Raw genomic sequence first — 20,851 nt, forward strand, 5'->3', positions numbered from 1 at the left:
TGTTCCTGATCACCAGCCAGTCAGACCTCTTCTATACTCCACTTGAAAACTACCTGCCCGGTCTAGAAAAGATCTGTTTGTGTATGGATCTCTACAGTAAAACAATGGGCATAAACTGCATGTATGCATGGATGCCTATCTGAACGCAAATTTCATCCATCTACACTGCATTGCTTTTGATGAAGTGTACCTCCACGTTATGACCTAAGAAGTCATGTTAAACTATGTGTGACTACAACTGGAGGAAAGAGTTTATCTTGGAAGCTAGGGACTGTAGGCAGAGAAAGTAGGCCGTATCAAGAGTTTGTTATTCTTTAACCATGGCTGTTTCGGCATGAATTCTAACACAACGGTCAGCTCCCCGTGTTTAAAGAGCCAACAGTTCCTTTTCAAATAGGGAATGAAGCTGATTCGCTCACATACCTCTGATGTCATAAAACCTCCTGGAATCAAGGACACTATCCGTTTTTCAGCAAGCAGGCACCAAGAGTGGAGGGAAGTCTGTCCCAGGACAGCTTCATGAGCTCACATCTACCTCAGATATCATAATAATCCCACTATGGACAGCTTGGGGTCCCCATCAAGCTCATCCCAGGTATCAATGTGAATCTGTATGTGTGTGTGTGTAGAGATCTAGGAGTGGCCTGCAGAAAACATGAGGAGAACTTAAATATCAAAAATACAACTTCCCTAGCCTGTTAAACAGAAACCAAATTCTATCCTAGTGGCAAGATAACTTACCAGTTTTATCTTATTTTAATATTAGTTTATAAGGTGCCATTCTCAGGTAAATTACAGTAGAGTGTTGTCCAACCAACCGGCTTTTTTCTGGATTACCACCTTTTGTGAAGCCACTTTCTCCTAAACTGTTTCAAGGAGGATAAAAAAGGATTGGCCCATACAATGCAAGGAACTCCTTGGAACAGCTGTTCTCCAGTGTGGGCCCACCAAAGTGATTACTGGCACCTTTTTTTAAAGCAACAAGCCAGTTGTGGTTATTGGAGCAGGAGGGTTTACAGAAGACTCCAGGAAGGATAATCTTTGAGTCTTCAAGGTGCATCCATTTGGAAACAGCTGCTTCCCTCATGAGAGGATGCTTGGCTTGGAATCTTCCAATGTTTTGCACGTGCCCCTCCATTTTGTGACTGGTTCCACCTCCCATGGCAGCCATCTTGTGGCGGTGCCCACTGCCCTTTCTCAAAATTCTAAAAAGTGCCCACAGGTTCAACAAAGTTGAGGACCCTGTCTTGGAAGAAGAGTTAGGTATATTTATTACCTCCATTCTTCTAAAAACAGATTTGTGCACTGAACTGATGGAATGGTTGGGCAAGAAGCCAACATTGCCTTCCCCACCCAGTAGATTTCAAAATGTTCAAGACAATGTGGATGGTGAGGAAGCTAAAATAATAATAAATTATAGAACAGTCTTTTGATTGGGTAGTTTAGAGCTGTGACTGATTGGTGACCATATATGGAATGAGAAATATCAGATGTTCAAGCTGGATTCAGAAAAGGAAGAGGCACTAGAGATCACATTGCAAATTTATGATGGATAACGGAATATACCAGGGAATTTCAGAAGAAAATCAGCCTGTTTTATAGATTACTGCAAAGCTTTTGGCTGTATGGATAATGAAAATCTATGGATGGTATTAAAAAAATGGGGGTGCCACAACATCTGATTGTTTTGATGTGCAACCTGTACTTTGGCCAAAGGTTGCTGTTAGGTTGTCAGACAAGGATGCATATTATCTCCCTACCTGTTCAACCCCTATACAGAGCATATCATAAGGAAAGGTGGATTAGATTTAGAAGGTGGAGTGAAAATTGGTGGAAGGAACATTAACAATTTGAGATATGCAGATGACACCATATTACTAGCAGAAAATTGTGAAGACTTGATATGACTGCTGAGGAAGGTTAAAGGAGAAAGTGCCAAAGCAGGATGACAGCTAAACATCAAGAAGACAAAAGTAATAGCTACTGAGGAATTACATAATTTTAAAGTTGACAAAGGAAATTGAAATGGTTCAAGATTTTCTATTCCTTGTTAAATCATCAAACAAAAGGGAGACTGCAACCAAGGAATCAGAAGGAGATTGACACTTGGACGAGCAGCTGTGAGGGAGCTAGAAAAGACCCTTAAAGACAAAGATGTCTCTCTGGGGCCCAAAATCCAGATAATCCAGACTATGGTATTCTCCATTACTATGTATGGATGTAAAAGTTGGACAACGAAGAAAGCTGAAACAAAGAAAATGTATTCGTTTAATATGTGGTGCTAGAGTTTTGTGGACAGCCAAAAAGACAAGTAAATAGGGTTCTAGATCAAATCAAGCCTGAATCCTCCTTAGAAGCTGAACGGAGGCTATCACACTTTGGTCACATCTTGAGAAGACCAGACTCTCTGGAAAAGTCAATAATGCTAGGAAAAGTGAAGGCATTAAGAGGAAGTCCTAAAACGAGATGGCTTGACGCCATAAAAGAAACCGCGTCCTCCAGTTTGGAAGATCTGAGCAAGTCTGTTTTTCATTCGTATGGTCGCCTTAAGATGGTGACTTGATGCCACATCATGCGTGCACGCACATGCATGCACATGTGCGTGCAGCACCTTAAAGACCAAAAAGATTTTCAAGGTAAAAACTTATACTCTGAAAATCTTCTTGGCCTTTGCGGTGCTACTGGGATCTTGTTCTACTGCAGACCTACTCCTGAACCTAAGAGGGCAAACCATTCCACAGCACTGCCATCGACCATGACTTCATTTTAAAACTCTGAGGTCCTTGGTCTCAAACTGCATTTGAGAGTCAGGGCCTTGCTCTTGGAAACACTGCTTTCTGTTACATGAGGGTGCAGTTATCTCTGCACATGCTCTGAGAAAGCCTTTTTAAATTTTCCATTAGATGAGACTGAACTTTTGACACTTGCTGCAAATTAAGCCCTATCCTCAAGACACATCCATTTAAAGGTGGGACATTTGAGCAGATAGTCCACACTGTTCGAAAGCCCGATGTTGCTGGCACACTGCATTTTTAGTTCCTGCAAACTGCGCAGAAGGCACTTGCTACGATTGCCAGCTCCAGGTTGAGAAATTCCTGAAGATTTGGGGGGTGGAACCTGGAGAGGGCAGGGTTTGGGAAGGGACCTCAGCAGGGTATAATGCCACGGAGTCCACCCTCCAGAACTTCCAGGGGAACTGATCTCTGCTGCCTAGAAATCAATTGTAATTCCTGGAGATCTCCAGCCACCACCTGGAGGTTGGAAATCCACGCTCCGAAGCCTCCATATTGCTGTCGCGCTGTGCGTTTAGTTCCTGCAAACCAGGCAGAAAGCGATGCTGTTGATAGTGCACTGGGGCCCCAAGGCAGAGGCTTGGAGGAAAAGGTGATAATGCAGCTAGCCCCTTCTTACCTAGCCACCGCAAACTACAGGGACGCAGGCGCAGCCGGTCTCCCTTGGGCAGCAACCCGGGAAAGAGTTGCGCGTGCAGTCGCCATAGCAACCCTGGCACTGGCGCGTGCCCTTTGCAAGAAAGTCTGCTGCAACAGGTAAGGGGAGGGGGGGGGACTTAGAAAGGCCCTTGTTTCCCCAAAGCTTCTGGGAGGAAAGGGAGGGAGAGAGTGCTCCTGAGTTCCTAATGGGCTGCCAATTTTATTTTTTTTAAAAAAAACTGAGATACACTTGTTGCTTTGGCACGGCCGCTTGTCACACGATGATGTATCTAGTGCACTCCCCCTCCCCGCACATTTAAATGGTCCTCCACGCCATGAAAAACCTTCGCTTGCGGGGCAGGTTGTTCAACGCGAAATCGCTGATTTAGAGTTACCCCCTTGTTTGAATGAGCTCAGGATTCCTTAATCACTATAGGTGGTAGTTTGTATGTGCAGATGCCAATTAGTTCAGCTATATCTTTGTAGTTTTCTAGTGTATCAGGCTTTCGCCCATTCTCCATGAAATCTCTTTGTAATACTTCTCTTCCCCCGCCCCCCCCGGCCGCCCCCCAGGCAGATGCATGGTAGTGAGGGCTCCTAGGTCAGTTCTCCTTGTGTTTGGGATGGAACAGTCATGATTATTTACTTTTTTATTACACACAATCCAGACACTTCTAGGGCATTTTTTCTCTGCTTTTTTCAGGCGCGATTTCTGTTTTTACTCAAAATGCAGTATGGGCCTGATATCCCATGTGGATGGTATAAGACCTACTGAGACTATACAGGGCAGCTGTCCATTTAAAGCCCTTCTTACCTGCACAAATAATTCATGTTTTCTGCCTCTGGCCCAGGCACTGATGAATAAATGCCTAATTATCTTGGGGGTGGCCTTAAAAAGTGGCTCCCTGGCCCATAAGAGCATTCCACAGATGTGAACTAACGGAGGTAATCACCCTTTGAATAGGAGCCTGTGTAAGCTTAAAAATAATTCATTTTGTAAATAACAAATTGCCTCCCCACTTCCCCAGCTCGTTATGCGGTATCCTCTAAGCCTCGACCAGCAGTATTCCCAAGCCTGCAAAGAGCTGAAGCAGCCGGAGAATCCGTTCATATTCCACATTTTTCAAGAAGTGAACCTAGATGATGACATGTAAGGTAACAAGAACAGGTGTTCGGCCCAACCGTTCTACAAGTCTTGAGAAGTGTTTTTTGGCTCTTTGTTGTTTTTAAAAAACAGAATTAGTGCCAAGGTAACCCAGATCCCATGCTAACAAAATCTGTTAGAATAAATTATGCAAAATGAGACAGATCTTCCTGTATATGAGCAGAAACAAGGACTTTTGCAAGTTACTAAAGCCTTGACCAAAGGACATTCCACTCAGTCCTTTCCACTTCCCCAAGCTTCCGATGTTTCTCCAGGTATAGCCCATATATTCTCACCGATTCAGAGGAATTAGTCGTATTAGTCTGTAGAAGCAAAATAGCAGAGTCCAGTAGCACCTTTAAGACTAACCAACTTTACTGTAGCATAAGCTTCCGTCAGATGCATGCCATGCATCTGACAAAGAGAACTGTGGTTCTCGAAAGCTTATGCTACAGTAAAGTTGGTTAGTCTTAAAGGTGCTACTGGACTCTTTACTATTTATCTTCTCACAAGTGCTAGAACTGTTGCAATGCTCATTCCAGTGTCCCTCCTTTTGTGGTATGAGCTTCCATTGAAAGGGATCAGTGTAACCTGCAAAGTTTGCCCAGCTTTTATGTTCCGTTACAGCTGTTCTCTGGGAGAAATGTACCTAAAGTTTCCAAGGGTGTTCTTGCTTGCTTGTCCAGTTTCAGCCAGAAATCCAGAGAGCTGGCTTCTGAGCATGCTCTGCGGCTGAACGACATGGGCTGGAGGGCTGATGTAGAATAAAAGTAGCAAAGAGTCTTGTGGCAATTTGAAGCCTTAACCGTTCGACAGTGGCATGAGTTTTCATAAGCTACAGATCATTTTGATATATAGGGTAATGCTGCACGTCTGTGACTCCAGTTCAGTTCTCATATCAGCCATGAACTCACCAGGGTACTGTAGACAAGCCACTGTTTGCCCCTCCCCCCATTTGCAATACTAGTCTATCTTACAGGGCTGTTGTAAAGATTGCTGAAATAGTATATGAGAAGCAATGTGCTATGTAAACTCTAAATAATGATATTATAGCTTCCATTGCACTGTTCATTTCCGAAATGAAATCCTGCCCTCAAGTTACAGTTGACTTATGGCACCATGGCACCCCCCCCCCCCCAGTGCGGTTTTCATGGCAATAGACTAACAGAGGTGGTTTGCCATTGCCTGCCTCTGCAGTCCTGGTCTTCCTTGGAGGTCTCCCATCCAATTACTGACCAAAGTTGACCCTGCTTAGCTTCTGAGATCTGATGAGATCAGGCTCACTTGGGCTGTCCAGGTCAGGCTTTGTTACTTACCTGGAAGCAGGTAAATCAATAGTTGTAAAGAATATTGACTTTTAAACTTCTATTGACATATGCTCTGGTTTCTCCTTAGATCATATGCACCTTTCACATTTTATCGAATGTTTCTGCAAAGAGGAACATTTGTGAGTTCTTAACTGCTTTTTGGCCTGACCTGGATAGCCCGCGTAAGCCTGATCTTGACAGATCTCAGAAGCTAAGCAGGGTCAGCCTTGGTTAGTAATTGGATGGGAGACTTCCAAGGAAGACCCAGGGTTGCTATACAGAGGCAGGCAATGGCAACCCACTTCTGTTAGTTTCTTGCCATGAAAACCCCACCAGAGGTCGCCATAAGTCAGATATGACCTGAGGGCACTTTCCACCACCAACTACTTTTTAGTGGCTATGCTTTAGATGAAACTAACTCAAACAACTCCTCTGCCCCACCAAACCATTTTTTGTTTATATTATAGACTGACCAAAGAAATCACTATAAAGATAGCTGGAAATAACCGATTGATTCCGGTGGTGAAGGTTATAGATGGGGACTTCCAAGTACTGGCGGCTGTCTTTTCGAAAAACGTGTTTCTTACAGGTACACCTCTTCATTTGTGCATTCACCCATTCATCTCACACTTGCATTTTCTTTCAAATGTACATATTAAATAGTTATTGATAAGAGCCGTTTATAGAAAGCAAGACTTGACGGAGCCGATCTGCCTGTTGTCCGCCAATTCATGTCTAAATTGGGAGGAGGTGTGTGGAGATGTCTTTAAAAACAAAACATCGTGTACAGGTGAGGGGAGCTAACCCCACTCCCTTCCCCATTTACCTAATTTTCAGCTCTTTTTATCTCAGTTACGGGATTGGCTTTCTTGCACTGAACTCGCTATAGCTTTAAAGGTCTTATAAACCAGGGGATCCCACCTGTTAAACCTGGGTGCCTTCTTGAGCTTTTTGAGAACTGTTAGTGGATGCAACCACAAAATGGCTGCCATGGAAACTAGAGCCAATTAGATGATTTTGGGAGATTCCAAGACAAGTGTCTTCCTATGATGGAGGCAGCGCTTTCCTAACAGGTACTCGCTAAACTCGTAAGATGCATCCTAGGCTATTGAAAAGCACTTCTTTCTCCAATGTGGAGGAGGAGAGCCAGGATTGGCTCCTTATTTCGAGAAACAAGGAAATGGACACCACGAAACATCTTGGTGGGCACCATGGTACCCATGGGTGCCATTTTGGGGGATTATTGTAAACAAATGCAAGACTGAAGGAAAAGCCAGCTCTTTTGTAACTCACACTGCAGCCACTCTCACAAGTGAGGCATAAATCACCTTATTATTCATGCAGAAGAGAGAAAGGAAAAGAGGCCGTGCAGCGTGGGTGAGCATTCTAGCCTGTGTAGTTTTCACAATTGCATCACAATCCTAATTGAAGCGGGTGCAGCTTGAATCCTCACATGCACAAGCAGCCAGTGGTTGTAAATATAGAAGGGGGAAAGGCAGGAGAGAGGCTGTTCTGAGCAATGCCGGATTTATATTTTCAGAAGAAATGGGAATAGCCAGAACCACTTTAAGCCTTGTATGTAACAGTAGCTTTAGATCCCCAAGAAGTTCCCTGGGTCACCTTGGGCCAGTCCCTCTTCGTCATTGTAGTGCCCACCTTACAGGGCTGTTGTGAAGATAAAATAGAGGAAAGGATGTGACTGTATGCCACCCTGAAGAGGAAGGCCAGATGAAAATGTGATAGATAAAATACGGTCAGAGCAGGAAACAATGCAGAACATTTGACAGTTAAAACCCAGCAGACTGTGATAAAAGTGATTGTTAGATAGAATGGATCCTACTCATTTCTGAATTCTTTGGCTCTTTTAGGACTGGACCTGAGGTACAACCTGTTAACGGATGCTGCCGCAGCCCACATAGCTGCCTTCCTTCAGGTACTTCGCATGAACTTGCTTAACTCTTACTTTACTGTTGTGAATTCTGTGGCTGTGAAAATAAGGGTGAAAAAATGGCAGAACCAAAGCCTCTCCCCACCCCCAACAGCCACTGTGTTTCCTGTGGGAGAAAAAACCCACATATATCTGTTAAAAACAAAAAGGTGCTGCACAAAATTAAAACACTGTGCATTTAGTACCAAGGAGTGACCCTCGTGATGCCTGCCTGGGGGTCCCAACATTGTTGAGTCTATGGGCACTTGGGGAATTTTGAGAATAGGAAGTGGCAGTGCCACAAAATGGCCACCATGGGAGACAGTCACAAAATGGTTGCCATAATGGGGGGGAAGGACCAATCATAGAACATTGTGAGGTTCTAAGCCAAGTGTTCTCTTATGATGGAGGCAGCTGTTACTGAATGAGTGTATCCTGCAGACAGAAAAGTGATGTTTCCTGGGCAGTTCCAAATCACCTCCTGCTCCAATGAGATGGAGGAAAACCAGGATTGGCTTTTTGCTCGTGGGAAGAAGGAAGCAGGCCCCCAAAAGCAGGTACCTTGATGCATACCATGATGTCCACATGAGCACCTTGTTGGAGATCACTGCACTAAACAGATATCTGGTGTTGTTAGCTTTGAAAGCATCAGTCACCTGCTTAGCAGATAGAGAGGGGTTGGATCCGGTTTTTCTACTCAGGATCAGGCATGCACTATGTTTACTGGAAATCAGGGCTTTTTTTCTGGGAAAAGAGGTGGTGGAACTCAGTGGGTTGCCCTAGGAGAAAATGGTCACATGGCTGGTGGTCCCGCCCCCTGATCTCCAGACAGAGGGGAGTTTAGATTGTCCTGCCCAGTGGCGCAGATGGCAATCTAAACTCCCCTCTGTCTGGAGATCAGGGGGCGGGGCCACCAGCCATGTGACCATTTTCAAGAGGTTCCAGAACTCCGTTCCCCTGTGTTCCAGCTGAAAAAAAGCCGTGCTGGAAATAGATGTAAAGTTTCTGGATGGCAAGCATTTGGGGAGAGCATGGTACAGAGATTAGTGATGTGGCCTCTATGCCTCAGCAACCACCGGGACTTGTGTGTCTTCTAGGATAATCGTACCCTACGTTACCTCAACCTGATGTTTAATGACATTGGTACTGCTGGAGCAGAATTCATAGCTAAAGCACTGCATGTAAGTACTGAATGCTGTGAGGAGGCATCGACCACTTCAGTGTCTCATTTGAAATGGACAAAAAAAAAGGCGGTCAGTCATATTGATCTGCCGGGGGGACAGCAATGGACCAGTTGAAACATTACGAAGTAATGAGAAAGAATATCAGCTTTATCTTCAAGGTGGATGCTGAGCAAAGCAGAAAAGGGGAGGAGGAAAAAAGATGTACTGGACATTATTTTTAAAAAGTTGGGAATAGTCTTAAAAGGATAGAGGGGGCAGCTGGGGATGGGGGACTGTAGATGTGGCCAGGAACTCCTGAGGTGAGAAAAGCTGAACTTGAAACATTGATTGGAAATAACTCACCAGACCTTAGCTCCAGGCCTTTTGTTGATTTTAATGAGCTTAAACTATGTGGGAATTGTGACCAAGTAGTGTTATCAAGAAATAATCGAGTTTACTTAATGTAGGAAGTAGAATTATGGATGCGAGTGGTCTCAGTTTAGCACTATAGCATGGAAGAGCTGTGGTGCAGTGGCAGCACATTTGTTTTATATGCAGAAGGTCCCAGGTTCAATCCCTGGCACCTCCATTTAAAGCTTTCAAATAGCCAGTGTAGACAAGGCCTTCGTTTTTTCAAGTTTGGGATCTAGAACATTAAAAAAAAAAGCTGCAGTTCAGTTTGATTTGCAAACTATATCATTTCACAATTCAGATTGCTGCAAGAAAATAATTTTTTCCACATCTAGAGGAATGAAACTCTGACACACCTAAGAATGACAGGCAACAAGATCGACAACAAAGGGGGGATGCACTTTGCAGCGATGATGCAGATCAACACGACCCTGCAGAAGTTAGACCTCGGAGACTGTGATCTGGTGAGCAACGCCAAAGCACAGTTAAGGGCCAGTTCATGTTACAAAGTCCTTGTGCCCTTTATGTGTCTGCTGTGAGATCCCATTGATCAGACTTCTGCTGGGACTTCTGTGCTTGGGATAGAATTCCCAGCTTCTGTGATTCAGAGGAATGAGGCAAGAGAGGGGAGTTGGTCAGGGGGCAAGATCAGAAAAGTGAAGAGAATAAAACCTTGGGAGACCGCTGTAGAGTCTACCCTGTAGGTAGGAAAAGTAAGAAAGTTCTCGACCCCATTTGAAATAGCCAGCTACATCTTTGGTTGCAGGTTTGTAGTCTGTATGAATTTATGCGGGATAAAGATATAGTGTTGTTCACTTATCTGAGGGCTCCTTACCTCCAAATGCAATGAATGAGCAATGCTGAGGTCCGTAAAAGCAATTTCTAGTTAGTTTTTTACACAAAGTTAGTTTTTTTACATGAAGACCAGAGTTTTGTAATTGTTTGGGGTTTCCATTCTCATTTGGTTGTGGTTCAGGAGATGCACAAGAGTTGGTCCTGATATGCAAAGTAATTTCTACGTTGACAGAAGTCAACAGGTCTTTGGTGCGTTTGACTTCTTCTGGATTTTTCTGGAGCCCTCACATTTTTCTCTCGCTGGCCATACCACTGAAGACCTTCCACCACCCATGCAGGACAATGCTGCATTTTTAATATTTAATATTCTACACCCGCCAATTTTAATGTTTTTTTATACGATGTTTTAATATTTTTAAAATGTTTTTACTGTTTTTAATTTGTTGTCAAACCGCCCTGAGCCCGTCTGATGGGGAGGGCGGTCTAAAAATGTAAATAAATAAATAAATAAATAAATAAATAAATAAATAAATAAATAAATAAATAAATGTTTACAGGGAACACAGAGTCTGATCGCACTCGCAACAGTTTTGAATCACAACAAATCTATCAGAGCCATAAACCTGAACCGGCCGATACTGTACAGTGAAGAGGTGAGTCTAGCAGATCTCCTTGCTTGATACAGGATACAGAACCGAGAAATGCTGAAATAAAAAGAGCCTCTGGTAAAATAATGGAAAGGTTGAAGGAGAATTGTTTGTTCAGCTCTCCATCTTTCAGCCATAGTTCTCCTTTAATGTAATGTTGGCTACTTTTTATTTATCTGGGCATTTTTGAGTCCCTCTTAAGTGACTTACAAAGTGAAGAAAAAAATCATTGTCCCATATGACAGTGAGAAGGCCCCACAGTAATTGGGGCACCTCCAAAGACATCTTGCCCGATCTGGCCGTGACTTGAACTTGGCACCCTTTGAGCTGGATTAAAAATAGAACTGCTTTAAACCAGCTAATGTTGTCCCCATCTTTAAAAAAGGTTCCAGGGGAGATCCGGGAAATTACAGGCCAGTCAGCCTGACGTCAATACCGGGTAAGTTGGTGGAAACTATTATCAAAAATAAAATTAGTGGGCACATTGATGACCAAAAGCTGATGAGGAAAACTCAGCATGGGTTCTGTAAGGGAAGATCTTGTCTCACCAATCTGTTAGAGTTCTTTGAGGGAGTGAACAAACAAGTGGACAAGGGAGACCCAATAGATATTGTTTATCTTGACTTCCAGAAAGCTTTTGACAAAGTTCCTCATCAAAGGCTCCTAAGTAAGCTCAGTAGCTATGGGATAAAGGGCCAAGTCCTCTTGTGGATCGAAAACTGGCTAATTAATAGGAAACAGAGAGTGAGCATAAACGGGCACTTCTCACAGTGGAGGGTGGTGAGCAGTGGGGTGCCACAGGGGTCGGTATTGGGTCCAATGCTTTTTAACTTGTTTATTAATGATTTGGAATTGGGATTAAGCAGTGAAGTGGCTAAATTTGCAGATGACACGAAATTGTTCAGGGTGGTGAAAGCCAGAGAGGATTGTGAGGCACTCCAAAGGGATCTGTCGAGGCTAGAAGAGTGGGCATCCATGTGGCAAATGAGGTTCAATGTAGCCAAGTGCAAAGTAATGCACATTGGAACCAAAAATCCAAAATATAAATACAAGTTGATGGGGTCTGAACTGGCGGAGACTGACCAAGAGAGAGATCTTGGAGTCATGATAGATAACTCACTAAAAACGTCAGCACAGTGTGCGACTGCCATAAAAAAAGCTAATGCTATGCTAGGGGTTATTAGGAAAGGGATTGAAAACAAATCAGCCGGTATCATAATGCCTCTGTATAAATCGATGGTGAGGCCTCATTTGGAGTACTGTGTACAGTTCTGGTCGCCACACCTTAAAAAAGATATCATAGCACTGGAAAAAGTACAGAGAAGGGCAACTAAAATGATTAAAGGGTTGGAACACTTTCCCTATGAGGAAAGATTGAGGCGCTTGGGGCTCTTTAGCCTGGAGAAAAGACGACTGAGGGGAGACATGATAGAGGTTTACAAGATAATGCACGGGTTAGAGAAGGTCGAGAAAGATGTGTTTTTCTCCCTTTCTCACAATACAAGAACTCGTGGGCACTCTATGAAATTATTGAGCAGTCGGGTTAGAACAGATAGAAGAAAATACTACTTTACACAAAGGGTGATAAACACATGGAATTCGTTGCCACAGGAGGTGGTGGCAGCTACAAGCATTGCCAGCTTCAAGAGGGGACTGGACAAATATATGGAGCAGAGGTCCATCAGTGGCTATTAGCCACAGGAGATAGATGGTATTCTCTTTGTGGGGAGGTGGTGCTCTGTTGTCTTGGTGCTGGAAGGAAGGCAGTGGGAGGGCTTCTGGTGTCCTGGCCTCACTGACAGTCCTTTAGATGGCACTGGATTTCTAGCCACTGTGTGTGACAGAATGTTGGACTGGATGGGCCACTGGCCTGATCCAACATGGCTTTGCTTATGTTCTTATGTTCTTATGTTCAGCTCAAAGGGAAAACTGTGGCTGCAGGCAGGGTCCGTGTGGACTCTCCACCTGCAGCCACTACATAGAAGGCAACGGAGCGAAGCCTCTGTATTTCTTCCTTGCCCTTTCAGCTCTTTAAAGGGCTTTTCACCCCTTCCCAACTAAGCTAGTCTGTGGAATTACAATGCAACTCAGCAGGGAAAGGGAAAAGGAGGGGAAGGGGATTTCCAGCTTGCGGGAGGCAGTGAAATCACGTCTGTGTTTTTGCAATTTCACATCTTCATCTGTGTATTCAATATTTTACCTCTCAGAATTGGGAGAAGGGAGACTTCTTTTAGCTAAAAGGAGAAGGGGCGGTGTGAATGCAGAGCCGATGTTGGCGTACCATGAGGCAGGGCAGCTACGGAGGTACCATGCTGGTGGAGGGGTACAGTGGCCGCTGGAGGTGGAGACTCTTGGCACTTTCCACTTGCGCCCCCCACCCCCACCCAAAAAAAACCTGGAACCAGACCTGTGTGTGCATTGCATGTTTGTACTGAAAAACAGCAGATGACATTTTGAAAGAGCCAGTGCTGGTAGTTGGCTGAGATCAAAGCCCTTTAGAGGTGCAGGATTTCTCGATGGGAAGCTGATGTGATGTAGCAGATCTGCTGTCTTGTATTTGCTTGTATTTTGTAAAAAGCAGCTATTCCCAAAATACCAAATGTCTCTAGAGCTTGCTAGTCAAAAGGAAATGATACCCACCAGTGCTAGTCACTGCTTGGGCTATCTCACTGCAGGTGACTGTGCTAACTGAAACACCATTGACTAGTAACAAAATTCACCCCAGATCGGCGTATGAGACTGCTACAACGGCATTTTAAGGCAAAAAACAAAGGACAGTGACATCTGCATGTATGTAACAAGCTGTCCATGACATCGCTGAATTTGCAAGTTCAAAGTTACCTTACCCCGTGCAGTAAAGTGGGTGCAATTGTGCTCCTAGAGGTGCATCCACATTTACACTGCTGTGTACTGCTGTGTGGCTGGATGTAGGGGGCGGGATATGTGCATCTCCTGGTCAGCGGAACACCTGACGTTTTCAAGTTGTAATGTGATAAAACTGATCTATAGGAAGAATCCACAGTCCACCTGGCCCTGATGTTGAGAGTCAACAGCACTCTCCTCGAGCTGCATTTGTGTAAGCACGAAATGAAGAATTTTGGCATCGAACGGTTGTGTGACGCACTGTATGAAAACTGCAGCTTGCGATATCTTGACCTGAGCTGGTAAGAGTAGCTTAAATCATACTGATTTTGGGGGGCCGTTGCAATGCCTACAAAAGAGAAAGCAGTTGTGATCTATTTATCTTAAGCTGCTTTTAAAAAGTTGAGCAGGATTCGACTTCAGTACCACCATAAAGACCAGCAAGATTTCCAGGGTATAAGCTTTGAATCTCGAAAGCTTATAACCATGGAAATCTCGTTGGGCTTTAAGGTGCTACTGGACTTGAATTGTGCTCTTCAATTGCAGATCAACATGGTTACCTGCCTACAACTGAGGATCAGTTCTGAACAGCTGTGACCCAATAACAACAGGCATGCTACAATTAATACTACTACTTAACATCTATAATAACATATTTCAAATAGCCATTATACATTAGCTCAGTAATGTGTATAACAACCTTGCAAAGGTCACCAGCACCACTGTACCATATTGCATATAGGGAGACTGAAGCGAAAAGGATAGTGGTTTGCCTAAGGTCACCATGGAAGTTCAGGGCAGGTTTGAACAGGAAAGTTATTTGGCTTTCACTTTTAGCCACCAAAGTACGCCAACTCTCAAACTTCTGCGTGGCCCAGTTAAGGACATTGCTTTACATAGGGCCAAACTACCTGTTACATTGTGGTTGGTTTTTCACTTACAAGCAGCCACAGAGGAGCCCAGATGAGATCAAAGGAATCGTACCAGGGGAAAGGGCGCTTATCCTTTCTACCCCTGTACCATTATCCGAGTCAGAGTTGCCCTTCAGAACCTACTATTGAAAACATGGAGATGCATTTGGGGTAGTTGGCCTTTGTTCTGCCTGTCAGCAGTTGCTTTGTAGGCTTGGACTGGGAAGTCCTTGGGGGAAGAAATGTGGGTTTTTACCTTGTTCTCCTTCCCGCAGCTGTCCTTCCTAACCCTGGAAAGTTGATTCCCAGGATCATATCGCCCATGAGAATAAACAGCCATGCAGACTACGAGGATGAGAGAAATCTCTTCTGTCTTCAGAAGTGCAGCTCCAATGAGTGAGGAAGAGCAATTTTGTCTCTTCCCCTCTCATCGCGGCCATTTGTCCGCATGGGTCCTTGTAAGCCTGGGAGTCAACTTTCTGGGTGTTAGAAGGAAGAGACCGTTGGGGAAAGGGGATTGTGGTGAAGATCTGCATCTGTGATAGCGGCTTCCGCTGGATCTGACTCCCTACAACATCCAGAAAGGCTCCCTATATTCAAGAAGGGTTGTTCAGTAATGTTTATCATTCAGGCGACGATGAAATGCATTTCTCCGACGTTCTGCCTTTGTAACTGAAGAACAAATCCTTCTGCTCTCTCCCCAGTAACAAAATTACGCGAGACGGAGTTGGATTTCTGGGGAAGCTGTTAAAACGGAACAATACCCTGGAAATCCTGGATCTCAGTTTTAACAGGATAGAAGACGACGGTGCTTTCTACCTTAGTGAGGCGCTAGCTTGGCACAACCGGACCCTTCAAGCGTTAGTATACACCTCTCTAACTTCCAGAGCCAACTACTGATAGAGCAGGCGTTTTGATATGGCAGCACAGACCGTTGGGGCTGTAATCCTGCCCGTCCTCTAAGGTGCATGGTTCCTCTCCTCCTTGCGTCTTCGTAACAGCCTTGATAGGAGGGATAGAGAAAGAGAGAGAGTGCAAGAGCAAAGTGAAGATTTCAGCCCTGATATCCTTTGTCCTGCCCTGATCTGGATAGCCCAGGTGAGCCTGATCTGGTCAGGGTCGGCCTTGGTTAGTAATGGAATGGAAGACCTCCAGTGAAGACCAGGGTTGCAGAGGCAGGCGATGGCAAACCACCTCTGTTAAGAAAACCCCAGCAGGGGTCACCGTAAGTCAGCTCTGACTTGAGGGCACTCTCCACCACCACCCTTTGTCCTAAGTGTGGCACTAGCCATTGGCCTGTGGGAAAGAAATGACTTAATGCTGCCCATCAAACTGAGAAAAGGCAAGTACCACAGTGATTTGTGGGCCTAGCCCAAGAGACTTAGAGAGCAACTGGAAGCACGTCTACTCAGAATCCTCCTGAAGTCTATTCAATAGGGTTTCCTCCAGGAAAATGTTCTTAGACGATGCAGATATGTGCAACCCAAGACTCCATCTTAGCATCCTCAGTAATGTTACAAAGCACCCTGGAATTCACATCTTGGATTGCAGGCTGCTTTGTTGGTTCCACTAAAAATGCAGCGACTTTAAACTTCCTTTTGGGTTGCATCATTGTGAGGAGAGTCAATGGAGCAGCAGGTGACCTCTTGTGTCACTTGTACAATTGGGGCAGAGGTGGTGGTCCCCATTTAGCAATAAAAGAGAACAGAGCCTGGAGTGGTCTGCTTACATCCCGTGACATCCTTGGGGCTTTTTTCAAAAAGGGGCTGACTTGTCAGACCAATGGAATCAGCGCAAGGAGAGGGGTTTTGTGAAGACGCTCAGATACACAGGTGCCAACGTTTTGCTGTTGGGCATGCAGCCATATACAGGCATCTTGCCACATGGGACTGTGCCAAACTTTATTCCTGTTACTAATTGCTGTGTATTCAATAAACTATATTCAATATATGTATTTTTTAAAAGTCAACTTAATTTGAGAGAGTTTGTTTTTTTTTAAATTGTGTAAATTTAGCTGTTACTTCTGGTAGCTCGACTTTCGCAAAATAAGAGTGTAACTGCTAGGTGCATGCGATAAAAAAAGGGTATTTTTCAGATTCAGGGACCAGAAATTTGATATATATCAGTATTTCTGATATTTGGGCACAAAAATACTGGTATGGTATTTAGATTCAGCTTTTTCCAGGAATATATTCGGCTCCATTATTCCTGTGGGGGAATCTTTTTGGGGGGGGGCGGGTAGAGGGTCTGTTTTTTAAAACAAACTACACCAGAATGACAGCATAGTGAGGGCTGCCTTTCCATTCAAGCCCTTCCTACTCAAGTGTCAAGCGAATTGGATGAAGGGGTCCAATTCTATGGGCCCTTGAACAAGGTCCCCCCGCCACTCTCCATTGCAGCTGGGGGGAGGGAATCACGCGCTCTCTCCAAGACCAAGAATGCTTACCCAAACACGGAAGAGCAACCACTGACCCAAAGCCTGCCCCAGAGAACTAACAAAGCACAACAGGACTGCAGAATCCCAGCAGAATGCCTCGCCCTGAAAGACCCCCCCCCTTTTTCTTTTAATTGCTTTTCCAGCCAAGGAGAAAGGGGGGGGGAGGAGGAGGAGAGCGATGAGTCTCAAAGATAATTGGCACGAACCTTAGGGACAGCTGGGAAATTTTGGAAACAGGTTGCATCAATTCTAAGGCTCAGAAATCAGTATAAAGTTGGATGAGTAGGGGTGAAAAGAAATCGAAGTGTAGAGGAAAGGAACAAGATGGTCTCGGGTTGATGGCATTTGGAGGGGTTAGAAAACCTGTTTAGAAGAAAGTAGTGGAAGTTGTGTTCTCGTATAGGAATTTTTGCATGTTCTTTAGCAAACAAACCATCTCTAGCAGAGACCCACCCTTTCTCCTTTGTATCTTCTGCTTACTAGGTTATCAGTGACGAGCAACAACATAACTGGGCAAGGACTGGTGGCGCTTTCAGAGGCAATGAAAATAAGCGAAGTACTTTCCTATATCTACATTTGGGGAAACAAGATTGATGAACCTACGTGCGTGGTATGTCACCCTTTCAGGCTGGTTTCTTTTTCCTTGCCGTTTTCTTCTAAGGTTGGTTCACATGGCATAAAGGCCACAAGGACTGGGAGTTCTGTGCTTAGGGGCACACGGACCCAATTCAGATTGGGACTGCAGCACGTGGCAAGAGGAGGCTGAAGCCCCCCCTCCCCCAGTGGAGTTTTCCTGACTTGAAACAGCCCCAAGAAGGTGCCATTGGGGAAAACAGGAGTGAAACGTTGAAGCCCATACACACCTGGGTATTAAAGTTTCAATTATGGAACTCTCAATGAACATCTTATTGGAAGTCCTCATGGGGGACACAGTTTGTAACATGTGGATCAGCCCTTACCTGGAGAAGCGGAAGCCCATGAGAACCAAGGACGCATTTCCTTCTCCTTTGTCACGTTACGCATTGCAGAGGCAGGCTGGGGTATGTCAGTATCAACAGACTAGAAGGATTATTATGATCTAGATGCAGGCACTGCCCCATCTCTCTCCATAATATTGGGTGTGGTATGCCCATCTCGACATCAAAACGTTGTGCATTTCTCAGTCAGTGGCAGCCAGTGATGTGTAGCTGGCGGTGGCATCATTACAAGAATAAGTCGTACTAAACATTACGTGGAGCAAGGCGGGAGGTTAGCAATGCCTACTGTGTTTGGCTGTTTACTGCCTTTCCTCTTTCCAATCTCTCACCTCTTCCATTAAGACTGTCACATGTTCTTCAGGATATTAAAAACTTATCCATGGTAATAGGTGAATATTGTTGCCCTTAAACTTGCATCCATCTTTCCCCCTTTTTCTGTTGTTTCACCTTCTACCATCTATGCCTCAGTCAAAATTTAGATTAAGATGCTCAGGGCAGTGGCCTGACTTATTTACTCTGTAGAGGTCCATGTCCTTTGATATGAGGCTTACGAGTATGTATCAAAATATATGGTATGTTGCGTACATTATGCATAGATGTATACACATAAATGCAGAATTTTCCGGGTTTTGTGCAAATGCACCATATGGCCTTAAAAGGAAAGGCAGTACATGATTTTTGTCTAATCTTCCTGTTCTTTTCTCGCTTATGTGAATCTCCTGAGTGTCCCATAGTCTTGGGTCTCAGAGATTCCTTGAGATACCCAACGGGGACTGAGAAAAGCAGAAGCCAAATGCTTAGCTAAAGATTTCTGAATTTCTCTTTTGTTACTCCCTTATTTGCTTCTCATGTAGTATGTGACTGTCTTTGTATGACATCTCGTTCAGGCCTGAGAATGTGGTAGCCTGACCTTTTGTGCATTGCAGGCCTTTGCAGACCTACTTGAAAGTGGCCGCCTGAAGCCGACCAACACAGATGTTGAACCCTATGTAGTGGATGGGCGCACATACCTCGCTGAACTTTCCCATGGCCTCAAGAGACATTACTATTGGACACCAAGCTACGGAGAGCCTGATAACAAGGATGCCAATGCCTCTCTAGCTATAAAACCTGTTGCAGAGCATTTGTGAATCATCTTACAGGTCTCTACATGTGAGATTGTCAGAATTTGGGTCTCCCTTTAAGGCAATTGCATGTAGTTCCCTGGAAGAGTTCATTTTTGCAGATGAAAAACCTGGATGGATTATAATCACTCCATTGATCCACAATCCTGTGATCAAAGTCTGAGTTAGTTGCAGTTAGTCTTAAACCAGATCCCTTGAAACCAACGGGACTAGAGTAATGACTATATTACTTTGTCGCTTTCTTTGGCTCTTTAAGCGTGACTAATTTCAGCTATATAAAAAGCATACGGTGAAATCCTAAACGATTAGGATTTCACTGTTAATATAGTAAGATATAATGCCTTAATACAAAGCACTCCTTATAATAACTATTTTCAAAGTAGGATTGTAGTGTGTTAGAAATAAGTGCAACTAAAACCAGTATGTTTTAGTCTTACATAAATGGCTTCAATGGAAGAAGCTCTTTGATTATATGCATTAATGTATTTCTAAATTAATAAAATATACTCGTCGGAACATGCTATTCACATTGTGATCCTTTGGAAACATCTTCTGTACAGGCTGCACTGAAATCAAGTAGCATTATGGCCATAGAGCTGAGCTTGAATTTGAACAGCCCAGATACAAATCCTACAATTACAGTACCTAAAGAGGAGCTGTGCAACTCCAGCAGATCTCAGCTGTGAATGTGGTGAAGAATTAATCCCCTGACCAGTGAGCCTTTTGGAAAACGAGTGGTTAACATTGGGGGAAATTGCTGTGGTCTTCTTTATAAAGTATGGTTGGTAGCAGCAGCAATAATCTTATTTCTGGTGATGAGCCAAAATTAAGAAAACCCCTATGCTTGTGTGTCCTCTTAAAGCAAGATTTACAAATCACACAGTACTAACAGGCTATGTATATATGAACTGTAAATGATGTATGGGAGTTTCATCAGTACCCAAGACTGGGCTTTATTAATCTTGCTTTATATAGCCTGAAATGTTGTGTAAATAAAATACTTCTGATGTTCTGGAATTGAGGGAGCCAGAGGTGGCTATTTTTCAATATCTGCATGAAGAATAAAGCCCATACAGTTCAGGGAAATGTTTCCATCCTATAGGTTAGTGTCCCTTACAGCAGTTTTAAAAAATGCATTCAGAAGTACTGGCTTGCTGCATAACCTCTGTAGCACCATCAACAGCAATAGCTGGTTTCAGTCACTGGTTTTGTGTAAGCATTGTATTCTCTAATATTGCCATCTTGATATACAAGCTATAATCTTCATGGCTATACACAGAAGCTTATGAAAGGTCTCATCTGGAATAGGCTCCAAGACCAGCCAGAATCCATATTGGTTCTATATATTGTTGAAGGCTTTCATGGCCGAAGAACGTTAGTTGTTGTACATTTTCCAGGCTGTATGGCCATGGTCTTGGCATTGTAGTTCCTGACGCTTCACCAGCAGCTGTGACTGGCATCTTCAGAGGTGTAGCACCGAATGACACATCTCTCAGTGTCAATGTGTGGAAAAGAAGTTAGCAGGTAATTTATAGCTACTCAGGAAGGTGGGTTTGGGCTGAGTCATCCTGTAAGAGTTTCCCAGGGTGTGGAATGCTTATGGGGGGAAGCTTCACTGTATCCTGAGGAGGTTCTTTTGCATATGGATTGGTGGTTGATATGCTAATCTTATCTGCAGGGCTATTGTATGATGTAGAGTATTTTGTTAGTCTGGT

At 44.1% G+C, this 20,851-nt stretch overlaps 1 protein-coding gene across 1 annotated transcript; it reads left to right on the plus strand.

Annotated features, from left to right (window-relative positions):
- The first annotated feature begins 3,487 nt into the window (after positions 1 to 3,487).
- On the plus strand, positions 3,488 to 19,552 carry LRRC34 (leucine rich repeat containing 34). Its single transcript, XM_054983595.1, has 11 exons — positions 3,488 to 3,548; positions 4,460 to 4,581; positions 6,350 to 6,471; positions 7,751 to 7,815; positions 8,907 to 8,990; positions 9,719 to 9,847; positions 10,736 to 10,831; positions 13,835 to 13,989; positions 15,303 to 15,458; positions 17,519 to 17,645; positions 18,939 to 19,552. Exons 2-11 carry the CDS (start codon positions 4,466 to 4,468, stop codon positions 19,140 to 19,142), a joined length of 1,254 nt encoding a protein of 417 aa, XP_054839570.1. The 5' UTR covers positions 3,488 to 3,548; positions 4,460 to 4,465; the 3' UTR covers positions 19,143 to 19,552.
- The last annotated feature ends 1,299 nt before the right edge of the window (positions 19,553 to 20,851 follow it).

The sequence above is a fragment of the Eublepharis macularius genome, chromosome 6, assembly GCF_028583425.1.
Source record: "Eublepharis macularius isolate TG4126 chromosome 6, MPM_Emac_v1.0, whole genome shotgun sequence".
Classification (NCBI taxonomy): domain Eukaryota; kingdom Metazoa; phylum Chordata; class Lepidosauria; order Squamata; family Eublepharidae; genus Eublepharis; species Eublepharis macularius.